Source organism: Muntiacus reevesi, chromosome 18 (assembly GCF_963930625.1).
Source record: "Muntiacus reevesi chromosome 18, mMunRee1.1, whole genome shotgun sequence".
NCBI lineage: Eukaryota > Metazoa > Chordata > Mammalia > Artiodactyla > Cervidae > Muntiacus > Muntiacus reevesi.
Window position 1 is genome coordinate 13,062,876 of NC_089266.1, and position 16,316 is coordinate 13,079,191.

Here is a 16,316-nt window from a genome sequence, read left to right on the forward strand (position 1 = left end):
GAGGCCATTCCGGACTCAGTCTGCCGGCGGGAGGGACCTGCCGGCCAGGCGCTCGGCTAGGGTCTGCACAGACCCTGGGTCTCGGGTTTCTACCCCGCCCCCGCACCTTAGAAGCCCGGGACGCGCTGCTGCCCTTCCCCCTCCCGCTCGAAATTCCACTTTCCAACCTGGCTCTTCCCTCCCGGGCCCTCCTCCCCGTCCCTCGCGCAGCCCTCTCCTCTCCGCGGCGTCCTAGCCTGTCCCACCCCCGAGCCACACACCCCCGAGCCACACACCCCCGGCGCTCCGCGCCCCTGCCACGCAGCATACTCGGGTATCCGCCGCGTCCAGCCGGGCGCACTGGGCGCGGGGCGCGGGCGCAAGGGGCGGAGTTCCGGCGCGCGGGGGCGGACCCGGGGCGGGGGCGGAGCGGTGGGACGGGCACCGCCCCCCAGCTGAGCCGGGACCGGGACCGCGGACTTGCAGACTTCAGAGGCTCTGGCGGCGGCGGCTGGCGCGGATCTTCGCGCACGGGTCGAGCGGCTCCAGCGGCTCCAGCGGCTCCGGCGGCCCCGACTCCGGCGGGGATGGGCGGGCGGCCGCCCTGGAGGCGCGGGGGGCGCGCGACCTGACCTCCTGAACTCGGAGCCCGGCCGCCCGGCCGCGCCGGGTCTAGGGTCTGCTCGGTTGGCGCGGACGCGGGACAGGCGGCCGAGCCGGAGCCAGAGCATGCGGGGCGCGACGCGGGCGGCTGGGGGGCGCGCGGGGCAGCTGTGGCCGAGGCCCCCCGCCCCGGGCCCTGGACCGCCGCCGCTGTTGCTGCTGCTGGCCGTGCTACTGGGCGGCGCGGGCGCGCAGTACTCAAGCGACCTGTGCAGCTGGAAGGGGAGGTGAGTCCGCGCGGCGCGAGCCCGGCCCTCGCGTCCACTCCCCTCCCGCGCGGGCAGAGCGTGCGGGGGCTCGGGGGCCCGGGGGCCCGCTCTCCAGGCCGAGTGCGGTCCCCGCCCTCCCCCGCCCCCGGTTCTAGAACAAAAGAGCCCGCGGCGTCCCGGTCCCCCGACCCAGGAGACGCCCAGGGGAAGGCGCGCCTGCAGCGCGGTGGGGTCGGTTCGGTCCGGCAGCCAGCTCTCCCGGCGCAGGATCGCACGGGTCGCCGCTTGGTTCCCAGAGAGCAGCAGCCCGGACCCCGCGACCCTTCACTGGAGGCGATCGGGAGTCAGCCCTCTGGCCCTTCCCGGGCTCTGCCCTCGGCGAGGAGTTGCGCGCCCCGGGCCGGGAGGAGCCGGGCCTGCGCTCAGGGCCGAGCGGGAAGGGACAGACGGATCGGTAGGAAGGAGCGGCGGCTCCGGTGGTCGGAGAGGGGGTCCTGGCGCTGACCACGTCGGTGCGGGCGGAGACCCGCGGGCGGGCACCTTGCGCCGGGCGAGTTCTGGGCCTGGTCGAGCCCCCCGCCCCGCCCGGTGAAGGTCAGGCCGCCCTTGGCAGCGCGCGCTGGGCTCGGCGACCCCCCTTCACGCCCTCCGCCAAGGCAGGCAGCCGAGGACTTTTTTTTTTTTTTTAAACTGCAGTGTGACAGGCAAGTCACAAGCGTGGGCGGGGAGGGGGGGTGGTTGGTGAGAGCGCAGCTACTCAGGACGAGAACAGCCGTCTGCCAAGGCGCCGGCCGGAGCCCGGCACCTCGCCGTCGGAGAAGAAGGCATGTGCTTCGGAAGTTGCGGGTTCAAGAGTTTGCAGAGCGAGGGAGATGCTAGGGTCGTCTTCTCCGAAAACACAGTGGGCCGGGACTCTCTTGGGGTCTGGGTGTCCGGGCGTCCCACCATGCAGGGCCCCTTAAACCCTGCCTTCTGGTGGGAAGACTCCCGCTGGCAGACACCTCATGCTGTGGGGGTGTCATGGGGTTGTTTTGAGTGAAGACGGTTTTTCCGAGAAGGGCAGGGTTGTGCCAGGGTGCTGGGTTGTGCGTCAGCAGGGCAGCTGCTGGTCATCTTGGATAAATCCAGACCCAGTTGTGCATGCTCCTCCGTGGGATTTTCCCGGCAAGAATACTGGAGTGGGTTGCCATTTCCTCCTCCAGGGGATCTTCCCCACTCAGGGATCAAACCGGTGTCTCCTGCATTGCAGGCGGATTCTTTACTGCTGAGCCGCCCGGGAAGCCCCCAGTTCTCTGTGGAAATTGGCAATTACGTTGCTCCTTTCTCTCTACTTCCCACCCATCCCAGAGTGAAGGTCCCGGGCTCCTGAGGCTGGGCGGTTGGGCTGGTGTCACCCGCCCTCTGGGCTACAGAAGGTCTCCCGGCAGCAGGGGTTGGTGGAGCTGAGACTGGGCCCTGCAGGGCGGCGGATCCGAGCTCTGGGGGAGGGTTGGCCTGGAGAATGCTGGCGCCGGCACAGAGCTGGCTGGGAGCCTCTGACTCTGACACACTCTTCTGGGGCTGCCCTTTCCCCCCTCGCTGGTAATTAAACTCCCTGCTTTGTAGCCTCTGCTGGATGAATCAGTGCATCCCCAAAATGAGGCCTTGGGGTGTCCTGCTTCAGCAGATCAAAAACAGAAACCCAGTCCCACCCCTGTGAGCTTGAATTTTCAGAGGAGGAGCTGATACCCTTTTCACATTCTTGGAGGACCAGTGTGCAGAGGATGCCTCCCCTGGGGACCATGCAGGTGTTTGTAGTGGATAGAGGAATCCCTTCTTCTTCCTGTGCATCCTCTTATCTATCTGGAGAAGCAGAGTCGCTTGCCTGTATCCCCTCTCCCTCCATCACTGCTAATGAACCCCTGGTCTTGGACACCCTCCAATGTCCTCCACTCAACCTAGAGGTAGAAACTTGTCAAGGGCGGCTGCAGTGGCTGTAGAAGTTATGGGTAGGATCGGAGCAGAGAGAGGTCCAAGTCACATTCCAGGAGCATAAGACCCCCCTCCCCCCACACCAGGGTTGTAATCGCTACCCCTCCAGTTACCTTTTTTTTTTTTTCTTCACAGATCAGCTGACAGATTCTTACCCTGGTGCACCGGTTTGCCTGCTGATTCTATAGCATTTATGACTTTTTATGAGCTGTTCTAAAGGCAGCACAGGGTGGTGCAAGCCCCGATGCGCAGGGTGGTTTCTGATACCCTGATACGAAGGGAGTTGCTTTTTTACGACACTGGCCACTCACATTTGACAGGCTGGATGTGTTTCTGGGTGTATCCAAGCAATTAAGTAGAGGGTTTTGAAATCCCTCTCCCTCGGCCAGGGCAGGATGCGTCCTATCTTTATTAGGCCCTGGTCATAAAGGTGGACCATGAACTTTCCCACTGCGACGGGCTGGGTACTGCCAGTCAGTATGCCACACCTGGGCTGTCTCTCCTGCGAGGTGGGGAAATGAAAGGTAACTCCAGGAAGCAGAGCCTTTTGGTTTCGCCCTTGATCTGAAGCTCTTCCTGACTTTAGTCAACCAGAGACCATCACTTCCTTCTGGTGACTCAGGGTTTGGACCAGGCTGTGGGGACGAGTGGTGTGGGCTCTGCGGCGTGGGCTCTGCGGCTTCCACACTGACCCCGTCAGATAGTCCCTGTAGCAACTTGGAATTTGCCATCTTTCCCAGAAAGGTGCTCCACAGGCGTGGGTCCTCCTGGGAGTGACACTTGCCAACTCATCCCCCCTGCACCTTTTTAATGCATTAACTCAGTTTAAATAATCCAAGATCAAATCAGTTTTCTCAGTTTCCTAAGGATGAATAGAACCTTTTTTTTTTTTCCTGAATCCTTTAGCTTCATCACATCAGGGCATAGTTATTTCATTTTTGCTTGGTTAGGATGTCACTTGCATGTTATATGAAAATCGTAAAATACCGTCAGCAGTGACCATTACCAATGTGTTGTGTGTTTGCATCTCCAGCACTTTTGCATTAATAGCACTTTTGCATTTTCAGTCTTTCAGTGGTGACTAGATTTTCCGGTAGGTACTAGGTAGACCGTGAATCTTCTACTTCAGCTGGCCCCAGGCTGAACCGAGCAGATGTCTGTCTGAATGGAGCTCTTGCTGTGATGTGACCGTGGACACTCCTGTGTTGGGCGCCTAGTGGGAGTCTTGTTGGTCCTGATGTTTTAGTAGAACAAGAGAGAAGCAGAGGTGGTGACTTCCCTGGTGGTTCAGTGGCTAAGACTTGTGCTCAGAATGTAGGGGGCCTGGGTTCGATCCCTGGGCAGGGAACTAGGTCCCACATGCCACAACTAAGAGTTCACATGATGCAGCTAAAGGTCCTGTGTGCCACAACGAAGATAGCAGACCCTGTGTGCCGCAAGTAGGACCTGGCACAGCCAAATAAATAAATAAAAATAAGTAATTAAAAAAAGAGAAGAGGCAGAGCAGAGCCTGTGTAGGTTCTGGGGATGGGGTGGACCTGCTAGAGGGTAAAGTGATGGGCGCCATATTTCTTGTCTGTCCACTGTCTTTTTGTTCCTAGTCCTCTTTTAGGTGGCGAGTGAGTTGTGAGTAAATGGATGCATGAGGTCACGTGCCCAGGCTGGTGGTGGCAGCCCCTAGGGCCTCAGGTCCACCTCCCCCTGGGCAGCGTGGGCTGGCCATCAGTCCCCATGAGGGCCCTCTTCACCCCTGCCAAGACATGGGTGGAGGGTAAGTCCACCCCCTTTTCCCCCTCCACTGTTGAGGTTAAGGCAGCTTAGAGGTACCCACAGCCTCTGCCGTGGGTTCTCCACTCCCTCGACCCCTAGGGTCCCCTCTTCCCACTGAGAGGGAAGCAAAGCCTTTGATGGGATGGTTTTTGTGGGAGAGAGAGTTGAGGCTTGGTGCCTGGGCATGGGGCAAGTGTCCAGCTGCCCCTCGAGGCTGGAGCCAGGAGAGGAGGGACACTGTGATAAAGTTTGTGTGGCTGCATAAGAGCAGGGCTGATTATAGTCATCTGTGGCAACCACACACCATTTAGTCTAATATTGTCACCCAGCACTGTAATTACACCCATCCCCTCCTGTGTGTCAGATGAGCTTGTGTGAGTTTTATGTGGCTGTAATTTGTAAGTCTGTTCTGCGTGTGCGGCCCCAGTAGGCGTCTGAGGCCAGGCTGCCTATGACCCAGGGCCTTGGGGGTGGGGAGTGGGGTTAGGAGGGAGTTCACCTCCTTGACACGTCCTTCTGATGTGGTCTGCAGGGTGACTGTGCAGCCCCAGCCTGCAGCTGGCCGTCGTATGAAAAGCGAGGCTTTTCGGGGCCCGGAGCATGAGTCACCAACAGTAAATGCAAACCATATGTTATGTGTTTTCTCCTCTGCAGAAAAGGTTTCTGGTAACTCACTCAGGCCAGGACTCTGAATGTAGCATTGTTTATTTCACATAAAAATCCTAAGAATGTGGGTGAACCTGTCTGAGATCTGATCAGAACCAAATTTCATGTAATAAAACACTTAGTTGAAGTCACCGGGTTGAGTTCCAGGGCTGCTCGGTGGTCATGACGTAACCTTCACCACAAGCTGACATTTACATTACAAGTTTGAGTAGGGGAAACTTGAACGTTTTTGATGGTTTCAATTTCTCGAAAACATAATGTTACAACTTACTCAAGACCTGCCACCCCGAGAGCATAGCACACTTCATTTTTTCCTGTTTGGCATTTATTAGGACTGAAACCCACTGAACTCCTCAGCAGTCCCCATCAGGAAGACAGGCATCCACAGATCTTTTGTAGTGTTTTTCGGTAGTTCCCTCCAGTGTCTCCCCGTGGAGGACCTTCTCTTCACTTTTGTTTCTTGCTTTGATGATATTTGAGTTTGTTTTGAAAACAACAACAACAACAACAACAAACCACGATTGGCAATGCAGGGTCTTCGGGTTTACAAATGAATGAAAAGCGGTCACATTATTGCCTTCAAGACAATAGGAACATTGTGTCTAAAGGGGACCCTAAAGACAAAACTCACCAACAACCTCCAACAACGGCCCCCCCTCCCAAACCACCAAATTGCTAACGTTCCCTTTGGTTTAAAAGCTGCTCCCTGGAGTGCATTCTTTATTGTATGGCATTGGCATTCCTGCGTGCTTCCTGTCACTTGAATCTGCTCCCTGGTCTCCACTCCAGTCAATGGGAATCTCCCATCAAATGAGCTTCCTGACCCTCATTTGGTCATCGGGAACCTGGGTTGGTGCCAACGTCTGGCTGGTGTTTCCCTGTTTATTTTTTGGAAGATCCATCCCTTCCGTGTTTCCCACCTCCACCGCACCCATCATCATCCCAGCTCAGGGAGAGACCCCAAAGACTTGGGCTCAGAGGCCAGTGGAGTGTCGGGGTGTTGAGAGGGCCCGGGAGCTCCCACACGCACTAGAGTGCTCAGAGCCGGACGAGTGGGACCGCATGGCCGCACCCCCCTCCCTGGAGATGGGCCCTCAGCTGCATGGTGGCGACAGCGCCCACTCCGGTCTGTGGGCGAGGGGTGCTGCCATGCTGTGCCAGGCTGCTTCAGTCGTGTCCGACTCTTTGCAACCCTGTGGGCTGTGGCCTGCCGGGCTCCTCGGTCCATGGGGATCCTCCAGGCAAGAACACTGAAGTGGGTCACCGTGCCCTCCTCCGGGGGATCTTTCCGACCTGGGGATCGAACCCGTGTCTACTGCGGCTCCCCCATTGTAGGCGGATGCCTTACGGCGGTGCTCAGGTGCCTCTCCCGACTGACGTGTCTCCCCCTCTCCGCAGCGGGCTGACGCACGAGGCCCACAGGAAGGAGGTGGAGCAAGTTTACCTGCGCTGCGCGGCGGGCACCGTGGAGTGGATGTACCCGACCGGGGCGCTCATCGTGAACCTGCGCCCCAACACCTTCTCGCCCTCCCGGCACCTGACTCTGTGCATCAAGCCCCTCAGGGGCTCCTCGGGGGCCAATATTTATTTGGAAAAGACTGGAGAACTGAAACTGCTGGTGCGGGACGGGGACCTCGGGCCCGGCCAGGCGCCGTGCTTCGGCTTCGAGCAGGGGGGCCTGTTCGTGGAGGCGACGCCACAGCAAGACATCAGCAGAAGGACCACGGGCTTCCAGTACGAGCTGACCGGCAGGCGCGCGGGCCCGGACCTGCACGCCCTGTCGGGTGAGTGTGGGCGCAGGGTGCGGGGGTGGCCTCGGGGGGGTCCTCTCCTGTTCGCTGGGCCTGCCCCGCATCCGTTGTCTCCTGCCCCCACCTCCTCCCATGGGGAAGAACCATGCTGCCCGAGTCTGGGCTTCAGACCTGGCGGGTCTGCCCGAGGGTGGCCAAGGCTGCCCCCGGCGTGCTGTGGGCAGTGTGGACTCAGGATGATGGCCGTGGGTCGGAACAGAGCCGTGACACAGTCCTGGCCCCAATACACTCTTCTCCCCTGGACCAGCTGTGACTGCAATTGGAAGTGGGTGCTGTTACCGTCCAAACTCCTCCAGAGTTTCTTCTGACACACGAGTCGGTCAGGTGTTTTGGGTGTCGGCTGCAGCCCCTGAAACATTTGAGTTCTGGGTGGGAGTTGAGGCTGATTCCCGTTCCAGAGCTGGGGTGTCCTGAATTGTGGGCCGGTCCCGGGTTCCCGAGCCGATTTATGTGTGGGTGTCAGTGAGGACTCGTCCATGTGGAGCTGAGGGCAACAGCGCCGTGCCAGGCAGGGTGGCTGAGAGGCTGTGACAATCTGGGGACTTCGGGCGAGGTCCCTGAGAGAGTCTCTGGGTGGCCGAGGGCTGGTGTGTTGGCTTCAGATTTTCCTTCCTTCTCTTTGAGGCCAACAGATAGCTCTGATGCACCCTGTGTGGAGAGCAGTGTTGGTCTCTGGAAAGTTCTGTGGGCAGAGAGGAGTGTGTGGCCCCAAGAGCTCCCACACAGGGCAAACTCAGGGGCCTCGTCATTTCATCAGGGACATCCAGGCCCGGTGGGGCTCTAGCCCCGAGGCACAGATGGCTTCACGGGGTCCGATTGTGTGGGGCGGGGGCTGATAGCACTTGGGTGCGCCATCTGCACCATCTTCGTCAATTCAATTCTCAAACTAGTTGGTAGCAAGATACCTCCGAAGGGGAAGGTGGGAGCTCGGAGCATCTTGGGGACAGGTTCCAGGCAGCTGTTCTTCAGTGACCAGCTGAGATGATGAACATTGGGGGGTGCTTTGGCATCAAGTGATGGAGGTGAGGCAAGGGTGCTGCTCATACTGCATAATGCATGGGGCAGCCCCAGCACGGAGAATGAGCTGGCCCCAAGTGTTGGCATGGTCCCTCCAGCATGGAGGATGACCTGGCCCCACGCGTCAGCAGTGCTGAGGTCCAAACACCTGGTGTGAGGGGCGGACCAACCCCAAGAAGAGTATAATCTCCACATTTTAGTGAATAAAATCTTCCACTGGGAAACCTCAGACCTCCTAGGATTTGAAATGTAGACTTTTCTCCCGAGTGTGAATCTACAGTATGTTGTCCTGTTGTTCTTGACTCCGATGAGTTTCTAAAACCTTAACTCTCTCTCAACCTAAACTGGTCTGTTCTAGAGCTTCAGCGTATGACTGCCCAGGTAGGACCCCTCCCCCCAGGGCCTGACTGGATAGGACCCTGTCAGGAATGCTGAAAGCGGCTATAAAACCCCAGGACTTGAATAAAACTTTAACTACAACAGCCTTTATCTCGATCACCAGCAAGTGATCACCGGCTCACTCTGGTGTGTATGCGTATGGAGCAGGGAGCCACTGGAGATAAACTCGCCATGAAAACAAGTTCTGGAAAAATCCAGTCACCAAATTTGATGTGCCTGACCACGGCGATGGTTGGCCGAGGGGGCAGATATTAGGAACTCACTAGCATTCCTTTTACTGATTAAAATGTTGATGGGTTGAAGCCATTGGGCTACTGGTCACACGTTCTTTCCGGCTAGAACTTTGTTCCACTTTGCTGTGTGGCTCCTACCAGATTCTCAGAGGCCATGGTGTAAAGGCCTTTCCGTGATGCCACCTGGGTGCTCCGGTCAGCACAGACTGGAGTCTGTGGTGGAAAATTCACAGTATGATCACAGCCTGGGGTGACTCAGCCTGTGACTCAGCCCTGGGGACCCGAGACTTTCTCTCCCTTTCTCTGGGGCCAGGGTCTGTGCCTCCCCAGACCCCAGGCCCATGTTTCCAGGCTAGGGCAGTAAGTGGGTTTGGGAGAGCCCCACAGGGCCCCAGGGAGGAGGCCCCATGTGATGGGGTGGGTCATCTGGTCACTGGCCAGGGCCCCACACTGGTTGCATGACTGCGGCTGGACATTGGGCTGCTGGGATTCCCTTGTTACCCCCAGCCATATGCTTGCCTGCCCCTGGAGTGTCTTTTTAAATCTGGGGCCTGCAGGGATCCCCAGGGACCCTGGGGGTGTTGGGGTGTAAATATCCATCTGTCTGCCCAGTGGCTGGGGTGCTGGCCTGGGGCAGTACAGACGCAGTGACTGTCAGAACTTGAGATGGGGACTCAAGATGCTCCCAGGGTCTGGCAGCTGTGGGCCCAGCACCTCTCTGTCCTGAAGGAGGCGAGAGCAGCAGGGATCCGGGGAGGCTGGTGTGTCCCTTCTCCCCAGGGATGCGTCCCTAAGCTCTTAATGCCAAAGGAATGGGTACGTAATGTGGAATGCTGGTGCCAGCCATCTGGCAGCAGTGACCTCCCCTGGGGCCAGGCGGGCTCTCAGAGGGCAACGCCCTCCTGTCTGGCCCTGGCTCCAGCTGGGAGACCCCGGTGAAGCCAGGTCCCTGGTGTGTGGGCCATGGAGGTGAGCACACGTCCTGGGGACGAGCAGCCCAGGAAGCAACCTGCTGGGGAGGTGGACAAGCCTTCTCCCTCGCCGATGAGTCACAAGTTCCAGTTTGTGCTGACATGAGAGTAGAAGCCCTATGGGCCGGGATCCTGGAGGAGGGGAGGTGTGCATGAGCCTCGCCGGCCGCAGTTCTGGGTGGTTCTGCCGGGTGTGTTTATGGTGAGCGTGTCAGCCTCGTGTTCATCATGTTGCACAATCGGCTGCCTCGTATGAACTGAGATGTGCCGACAGCCAAAGAAGAGGCCAGAACGGAGAGGCAGGCGGAGACAGAGGGGCAGGCAGGCGGCAGTGGTCCTTCAGCCCTGGGGGACTCAGGATTGGGCTGCCACGTGGCCGGAGCAGGAGGACCTGCCCCTTCCTGTCCCCCTCCCACGAGGGCCTCGCCAGGCACCTGAGGAACCCAACACTCCCTCCTCCTGGCAGGGTATAAAAGGCAGGCGAGCAGCCAGATGCAACTCACTAGTGGAAGCAGCTCCAGGCCACGCCTGGACTGTATGCTGAGGCCTGACTGTGGCCCCACTGACCATCTTCTGCAGGGTCCCAGTACACTTGGGTAAACGGGCACCGTCAGCAACCCCATGGCCCTGTGGGCTGGGGGACCCGTTGTGGTGGCCAGCAAGGGAGGGCAGGGGTGTTACTCGGTCTGGTTCTAAGAGACAGAGGCAGACCCTATTTTGGGGGTTCCTCTGGGACCCCTGATTCCAGCCTATTCTTTTACTGCTTAGGGAGCTGAGAAGCAGGGGTGGGCTGTGTGTGATGCCCACCCAGAGCTGGCCCTCTGTGTGCAGGTGAAGGGGGACAGCAGTGGTGTTTTAGACCCACAGCTGGAGGGGCAGGAGGACGCCCCTTTGTGCCAGCCGTGAAGGCTCAGAAGTGACACCCATTGCTGCTTGTGGGTGCTAGGTCGGGTGAGGCGGCCTGGGTCCCATAGTTTCTGATGGGCTTCACCTCCCCGTCCCCTTTGAAACCACTCTGTTGATGAGTCAGAGGCAAATGATCCCTTTGAGGGCCCCCTGCTGACATCCCCCCCTCAGGCACCTTGGAATATAGGGGTGGCCTTGATGGGCTGTGGGAGATAAACAACAGCGTGCAGAAAAGAGAAGAAACTTGGTTGTTTCCTGGAAACAGAAGAGAACTTAATTTTTTCCCTGAAAATTTAGTTTTCTTGCACCAGTGCTTCTCCAGCTCCCCAAGTCATTAAGATTACTTTTCATCTTACCCAGCTCCGGGCTCTTGGGGTGGAAGGTGTGACCCCTGGCTCACCAGGAAAAGGAAGGGAGGAGAGCAGGTGTGGGGGAGACGGCTGGTGAGGGGGGTCGTTTCTTGTGCTTGCGGGGCCTCTACAGGGGGCGACCAGCCTCAGTCAGGTCCCTCAGGGTCCTGTGGGGTGATGTTACCTTGCAGCCTGGAGTTGGGGTGAGCGCGGGGTCGTCGTGCCGATCAGAGGAGGCTCTTGGCTTAGGGAACACTGGCCACGTTGCCACCTGCACTTTCTTCCCTGTTAAAATGCTGCATTTCCCCACCTGGCGAGGCTGCACTGGAGACCCCAGAGGGTGTCTCACACAAGATCTCCCTAGTCATCCTTACCTGGGCCGTCCCACCTGCTGAAGCAGCATCCCCCCATCTGCAAACATCTCCTTGGGCGTCGGGCTGCCCGGAGTCTGACAGTGGGGTGCTGCCCTTATTGTCACCTGCGTCCCCGCCACCCCCAGACTGGTCTCCTTGACCCTGATTTTTTTCCCCACTTCATTCAGTTCATTTTATACACATTTTATACACAGAATAATCTGCTCCACGTCCACACTCCCCTGCCCCTCCCCTTTTCCAAGAACTATAGGCCAGAATTCCACCCGGCCCCTAGGTTGCCCCCACCTCACCTTCCCCGCAAGGAAACGAGATTCGATGTGTCAGGAACCAGCGCATTCCACTCCGCCTTTACAAGCCTGACTCCGATTAATAATTGTTTCCAGACTGTTGCTGGATTCTAGCATCGGCAGCCTGGATTCTCCACGAAGGTGCCTACACTTCATAAAGCTCAGGGTCATAGAGAGTTGCAGGGGATGCGGGATTTGTTAGCTCCAGCTGTCAGCGTGGCGCCAGCTCATTGAGGCTTCGACAGGAGGGTCTGTAGGCTGCTGCCCACCGGCCCCTGGGGCCACCGCGTCCTCGGACATCCTCCATGGGACTGGGCCTGAGTCAGGGCCTGGGACAAGCTCGTGCCACCTTTCTCCCCAGCAGTCAGCCAAGGTCCTGGGGCCTACGACCCACTGAAGGTGAGGCTCCAGGGCTTGGCGATTACACACACCCAGGCCTGCAGTCCCACCAGGGTCCGTGGCCTGGGCCTGTCTCAGCTTCTAGAGAGCTTGTGCGGACCTCGCCTCTCATCCCCCTGCCCTTGAAGCTTGCAAGGCCTGGCCCTGCGGCCCTAGGTGGGGGCCTCTGCCCCAGTGGGCACTGGGGGCACCACCAGGACGGGAAGTCTCTCCACCACCTCATAGGATGCAAGTCCCCCCAAGGCACGTGAGGCTGTGCAGCCCACTTTCCTCACCGTAGTGACCTCTGTCAGACCCACTGTGGGCAGCAGGCCCCCAGCAGGCTAGAGGTGGGGGACCCCCCAGTTGGCCACCCTCTTTTTTAGGGGAGGCCTTGAGGCTGGCAGGTCCACACTCGTGACAAAGAGCACGAAGGCTCGGGATTTGGAGCTGGGGCGGGAGGCACTCTGTGCTCTCAGATGCTTCCGACGCGTCCGACAGGCTGTTCTTGTTCTGCGGCTTCTCCTTTTTCCTGATAACTTGACAGAAGCTCCCGTTGAGTCATGCACTCACCAAACTGGACTGGGACGCATGCACCCACCCCCGCCGGGGGCAGGACAGGAAGGCCAGCGCTCTGGACACATCATGTCCATCCTCAGGGGGTCCCAGGACGCTGGAGACTCCAGGGTCATCTCTGGTTGCCCCCACACACACTCTGGGCCCCAGAGGCTTCTCCTGTTCTCCGAGTCTGCCTGTTTCCTCCAGAGCCCTGAGTCACTGCAGCCCCCTGGGCAGGTGACAGCTCAGCCCAGTTCAGAGCCAGGCAGGCGGACAGCTGTAGCTTCGTCCAGGCCCAGTGAGCCTCAAGGCTGGAGACCCTGTGGGGCCTTTAGAATGTGAAAGGGCCGAGGGAAGCTTTTCCTGGTGAGCGCTCATACCTAATGTTGCTGTTGTTAGGGAGTTTGGGCCCCTAGAAACAGGTGAGGAAAAGTGCAACATCAGAGCCAAATAATGAACTCGTGTCTCCCTACATCCACTCTTGAGTTAGGAGTGCCGTGGTCCCCAGGGGTCCCCGAAGTCTCGAGGTTTCTCTCTCCCCGCCTGCCCCAGCCTTTCTGGAGGGCTCCTACCCATCTGAGTCAGTAGGTGGAGGGCTGACTCGGGCAGAGGCCCACCGAGAGGAACTGGTTTGTCTGGAGGAATCAGCCCCCTCCCACATCTGGGGATCTCGGAGGGGATTCTGTGAACTGGGCTTGCTGTGAAAGGTGTCTAGAGGGGTTTGGAGGTGGTCACTTGGTCCCGTCGGTTAGATAAGGACCCCACTGCTGAAGCAGGTGGACACATCTCTCACTCCCACCAATGCGTTTAGCAGGGCCGCAGCCTCGTGGTGCTTCTAGACAGTGCTTTGACCTCCTGTGGAATGGGGGTGGCAGATGAGACCGTGGGGATGGGCAGTGTGAATGGGAGACCCTGGCATTTCCAGGCCTGGCCACTGAGGCCAGGAGAGGCTCTTGGCCAGGCTGGCGTCAGGAATGCGGCTTCAGGTGAGCACGGGTTGGTTTTGGCACCGAAAAGTGACTTGGAGCCCAGTGGCTGCTTGCCAAGTGTGACTACAGACATGAGCTGAGTGCAGTCCTGCACAAAACCCCACTTGCCTTTCATTTTCATGCCATCGCAGGCAGCCTAGGTAAGCCTGGAGCTCCTAGACGCATCTCCCCACCCACGAGGCGGAGGTCATGGTCCCGCCTGCTTTCTCTCTTGGCTCCTTGGTGGCAGAGGGCTGGGGCCTAGACAGTTGCTGACATCAGAGGAGTTATAGGATGTCACATGACCTGTGTGCTGTAGACAGGACGGTCTGTGTTCCTCGAGCTTCCACAGACCCCATCTGACTCTGCACCTGACTCTCTCCTCTTCCTGCAGCCCCGTGTCGCCCTTGCAGCCACACAGAGGTTCTCTTGGCCGTCTGCACCAGCGACTTTGGTGAGTATGCTGGAGGCTCCCACCATATGGGAGAAATAGACCCCCTGGGGGAAAGAGACTCTGCTGAAGACTGGGCTTGGCCCCCCTTCCATCACCAATTGCAGGTCACGGGAAAATACCTTCCTTTCCACTCATTTAGAGTGACCCCCCCCCCCCCCACCCCAGCCCAAGGGAAGGGACCTGTGTGCAGGACCGGGCAAGAGTTGGGAATTCCTCTTTAAGGTGGGAATTCCTATTTGAGGGCATATTGAGCATTTTTCTGCTTTGTGCTTGAGCCCAAGTCCTGGCTCTAGCCTCTCTGCAGCGCCCCACCCACACCCAGGTCCCTTGCAGGCACCAAAGTGTGGGAGTCGGAGGCACTGGTGGGGTCAGGGCTGAGGTCAGGGACTCAGCCTCTGCCTGTTTGTGACGTTGGCACAAACGTTCTCGGGTTGAGGGTGGCAACACTCAGTATGAGTTAGCTGGAGCCGGCCCAGCGGGACCTGACTCAGCCCCCTAGGCTCCCAGGGCAGCTGGGGAGTGGAAGTTCAATCCCCCTTCTTCTTTCTGGCCCCACACAGAGGGGATCTGGGTCCAGGCAAGGGGTCCCCAAGCTGTGCCTGCTCTGTCCTTCTCCTTCCTGTCACCTTCCTCTCCTCCAAGCTTCACCCTTTCTGTCCAATCTTGATGCAGAATCACAGCAGATCTTGGGTATTAAGTACAGTCACTTTTCTTGTTCCAACTTGAAAAGTTGGTGCACAATGAGGTTTGTATCTTCTGTTTTCCCCCACTTCTGTGACTGGCCCTTGAGAGAAGAGCATCTTTGCCCCCCGACAGTGTGGGTGGTGGGGCAGCCCCTAGGCAGCCTCTTGTGTGTGGGTTGAGCTTTTTAATGAGAATTTCTGGAAGGCAGCATTCAGGATCAGCTCCCAGTTTGCTGCGGGGTAGGGGGTGTGCTGTTGGCTTGGTAAGCATTCTGCTGACCCTCTCTCCTTCTTCTGCAGTCGTCCGAGGCTCCATCCAGAAAGTTATCCACGAGCCAGAGCGGCAGGAGTCAGCCATCCACCTGAACGTGAGCCGGGTCTACCGGCAGAAGAGCAGGGTGTTCCGGCCAGCCCCCGAGGGCGAGGGTGGAGGCTGGCGGGGGCGCGTCTCCACGCTCCTGGAGTGCGGCGTCCGGCCCGGGCACGGCGAGTTTCTCTTCACCGGTCACATGCACTTTGGGGAGGCCTGGCTCGGCTGTGCCCCACGCTTCAAGGATTTCCAAAGGATGTACAGGGATGCTGAGGAGAGGGGGATGAACCCCTGCGAGATGGGCACGGAGTGAGCGCCAGGTGACCGCGGCCGCAGCGGTGGACACGCACACTGTGGTGGGTGCCTGGCGCTCAAGCTGGGGAGGCACACGCTGCATGCCCCACGAGGTTCCGGCCAAGGACTCCCTGACGGATTGATCGGAGATGCTGTAACATGCCAACTAAGTTATTATATTTTTTTTAAAAAAGAAATGTCCATAGGAAGCAAACTCCCGTGTCGTAAAATGCCTTTGTGTTCCGTTTTGTACTGTTTTCTGAGCATCTGAAGTCACTGTGTTTGGCTGGTATGTTGGGTGAAGTGGGAGGGCTGTATGTAGCTCACGGCTGATGCGGGACACCAGGCTTGGGTACCATTCAAAGTTGTTTCTTTTGATGGAAATTTATGGAGCCAGACACCTAAGCGTTTTTCATTTTGTTTTTGAATTTTTAAAGGAGGGGCTTTGCTAGCCATCATCATTTTGGGACTGCAGGGTGTTTCCATTCCAGGGAATAAAGACCAGCCACTTGACGGATCAATGGCGCGTCTATCTTCGGCCCTGGTCAGGGGTGTGTGGCCCTTAGCTGGGGGTCCAGGTCAGGTCTTCTCCTGGGGTCAGCACCCCCCTAACCCCAGCCCTGGCATTAGGGACCTTTCATACTGGACCCAACTCTAAGTGAGGCTGTTAGCTCCATACTTACAACCCCTGCCTTTCTGGTGGACCAACCCCACCCCCTTCCTGTTAGCCCAGATCCTGCCCTTTGACCTCAGCTTCCCCCAAATGCCTGATCCCAGGGCAAGTGGCTAGATACCCAGGGGCTGTTCTGAGCCCCATATCCTCAAGGATGAGTCAGTGGCCTACAGTTGCCACAAGAGATGACCACAACCCAGGAGCTTAAACAACAAATGCTTGTTCTCTCACGGTTCTCGAGACCGCAAATCCAAAATCAAGGTGTGCACAGGGGTGCACTCCCTGCAACAGCGCCAGGGGAGACCCCTCCTTGGCTCTTCCAGCTTCTGGTGTTGCCAACAGTCCTTGGTCCTCGATCTGGTGGACTCATCACAGTCTCTGTTCTGCTGTCC

At 58.4% G+C, this 16,316-nt stretch overlaps 1 protein-coding gene across 1 annotated transcript; it reads left to right on the forward strand.

The window, feature by feature from the left end:
* Window positions 1–455: 455 nt before the first annotated feature.
* Window positions 456–15,772, forward strand: METRNL (meteorin like, glial cell differentiation regulator). Its single transcript, XM_065909846.1, has 4 exons — window positions 456–869; window positions 6,657–7,042; window positions 13,905–13,964; window positions 14,948–15,772. Exons 1-4 carry the CDS (start codon window positions 709–711, stop codon window positions 15,268–15,270), a joined length of 930 nt encoding a protein of 309 aa, XP_065765918.1. The 5' UTR covers window positions 456–708; the 3' UTR covers window positions 15,271–15,772.
* The last annotated feature ends 544 nt before the right edge of the window (window positions 15,773–16,316 follow it).

Bases quoted from the DNA above. Each gene is read 5' to 3' on its own strand.
- METRNL (XM_065909846.1), top strand. From the start codon at position 709: ATGCGGGGCGCGACGCGGGCGGCTGGGGGGCGCGCGGGGCAGCTGTGG. The intron at 7,043-13,904 runs GTGAGTGTGGGC...CTCTTCCTGCAG, and splicing joins GGACCTGCACGCCCTGTCGG to CCCCGTGTCGCCCTTGCAGC. The intron at 13,965-14,947 runs GTGAGTATGCTG...CTTCTTCTGCAG, and splicing joins CGTCTGCACCAGCGACTTTG to TCGTCCGAGGCTCCATCCAG.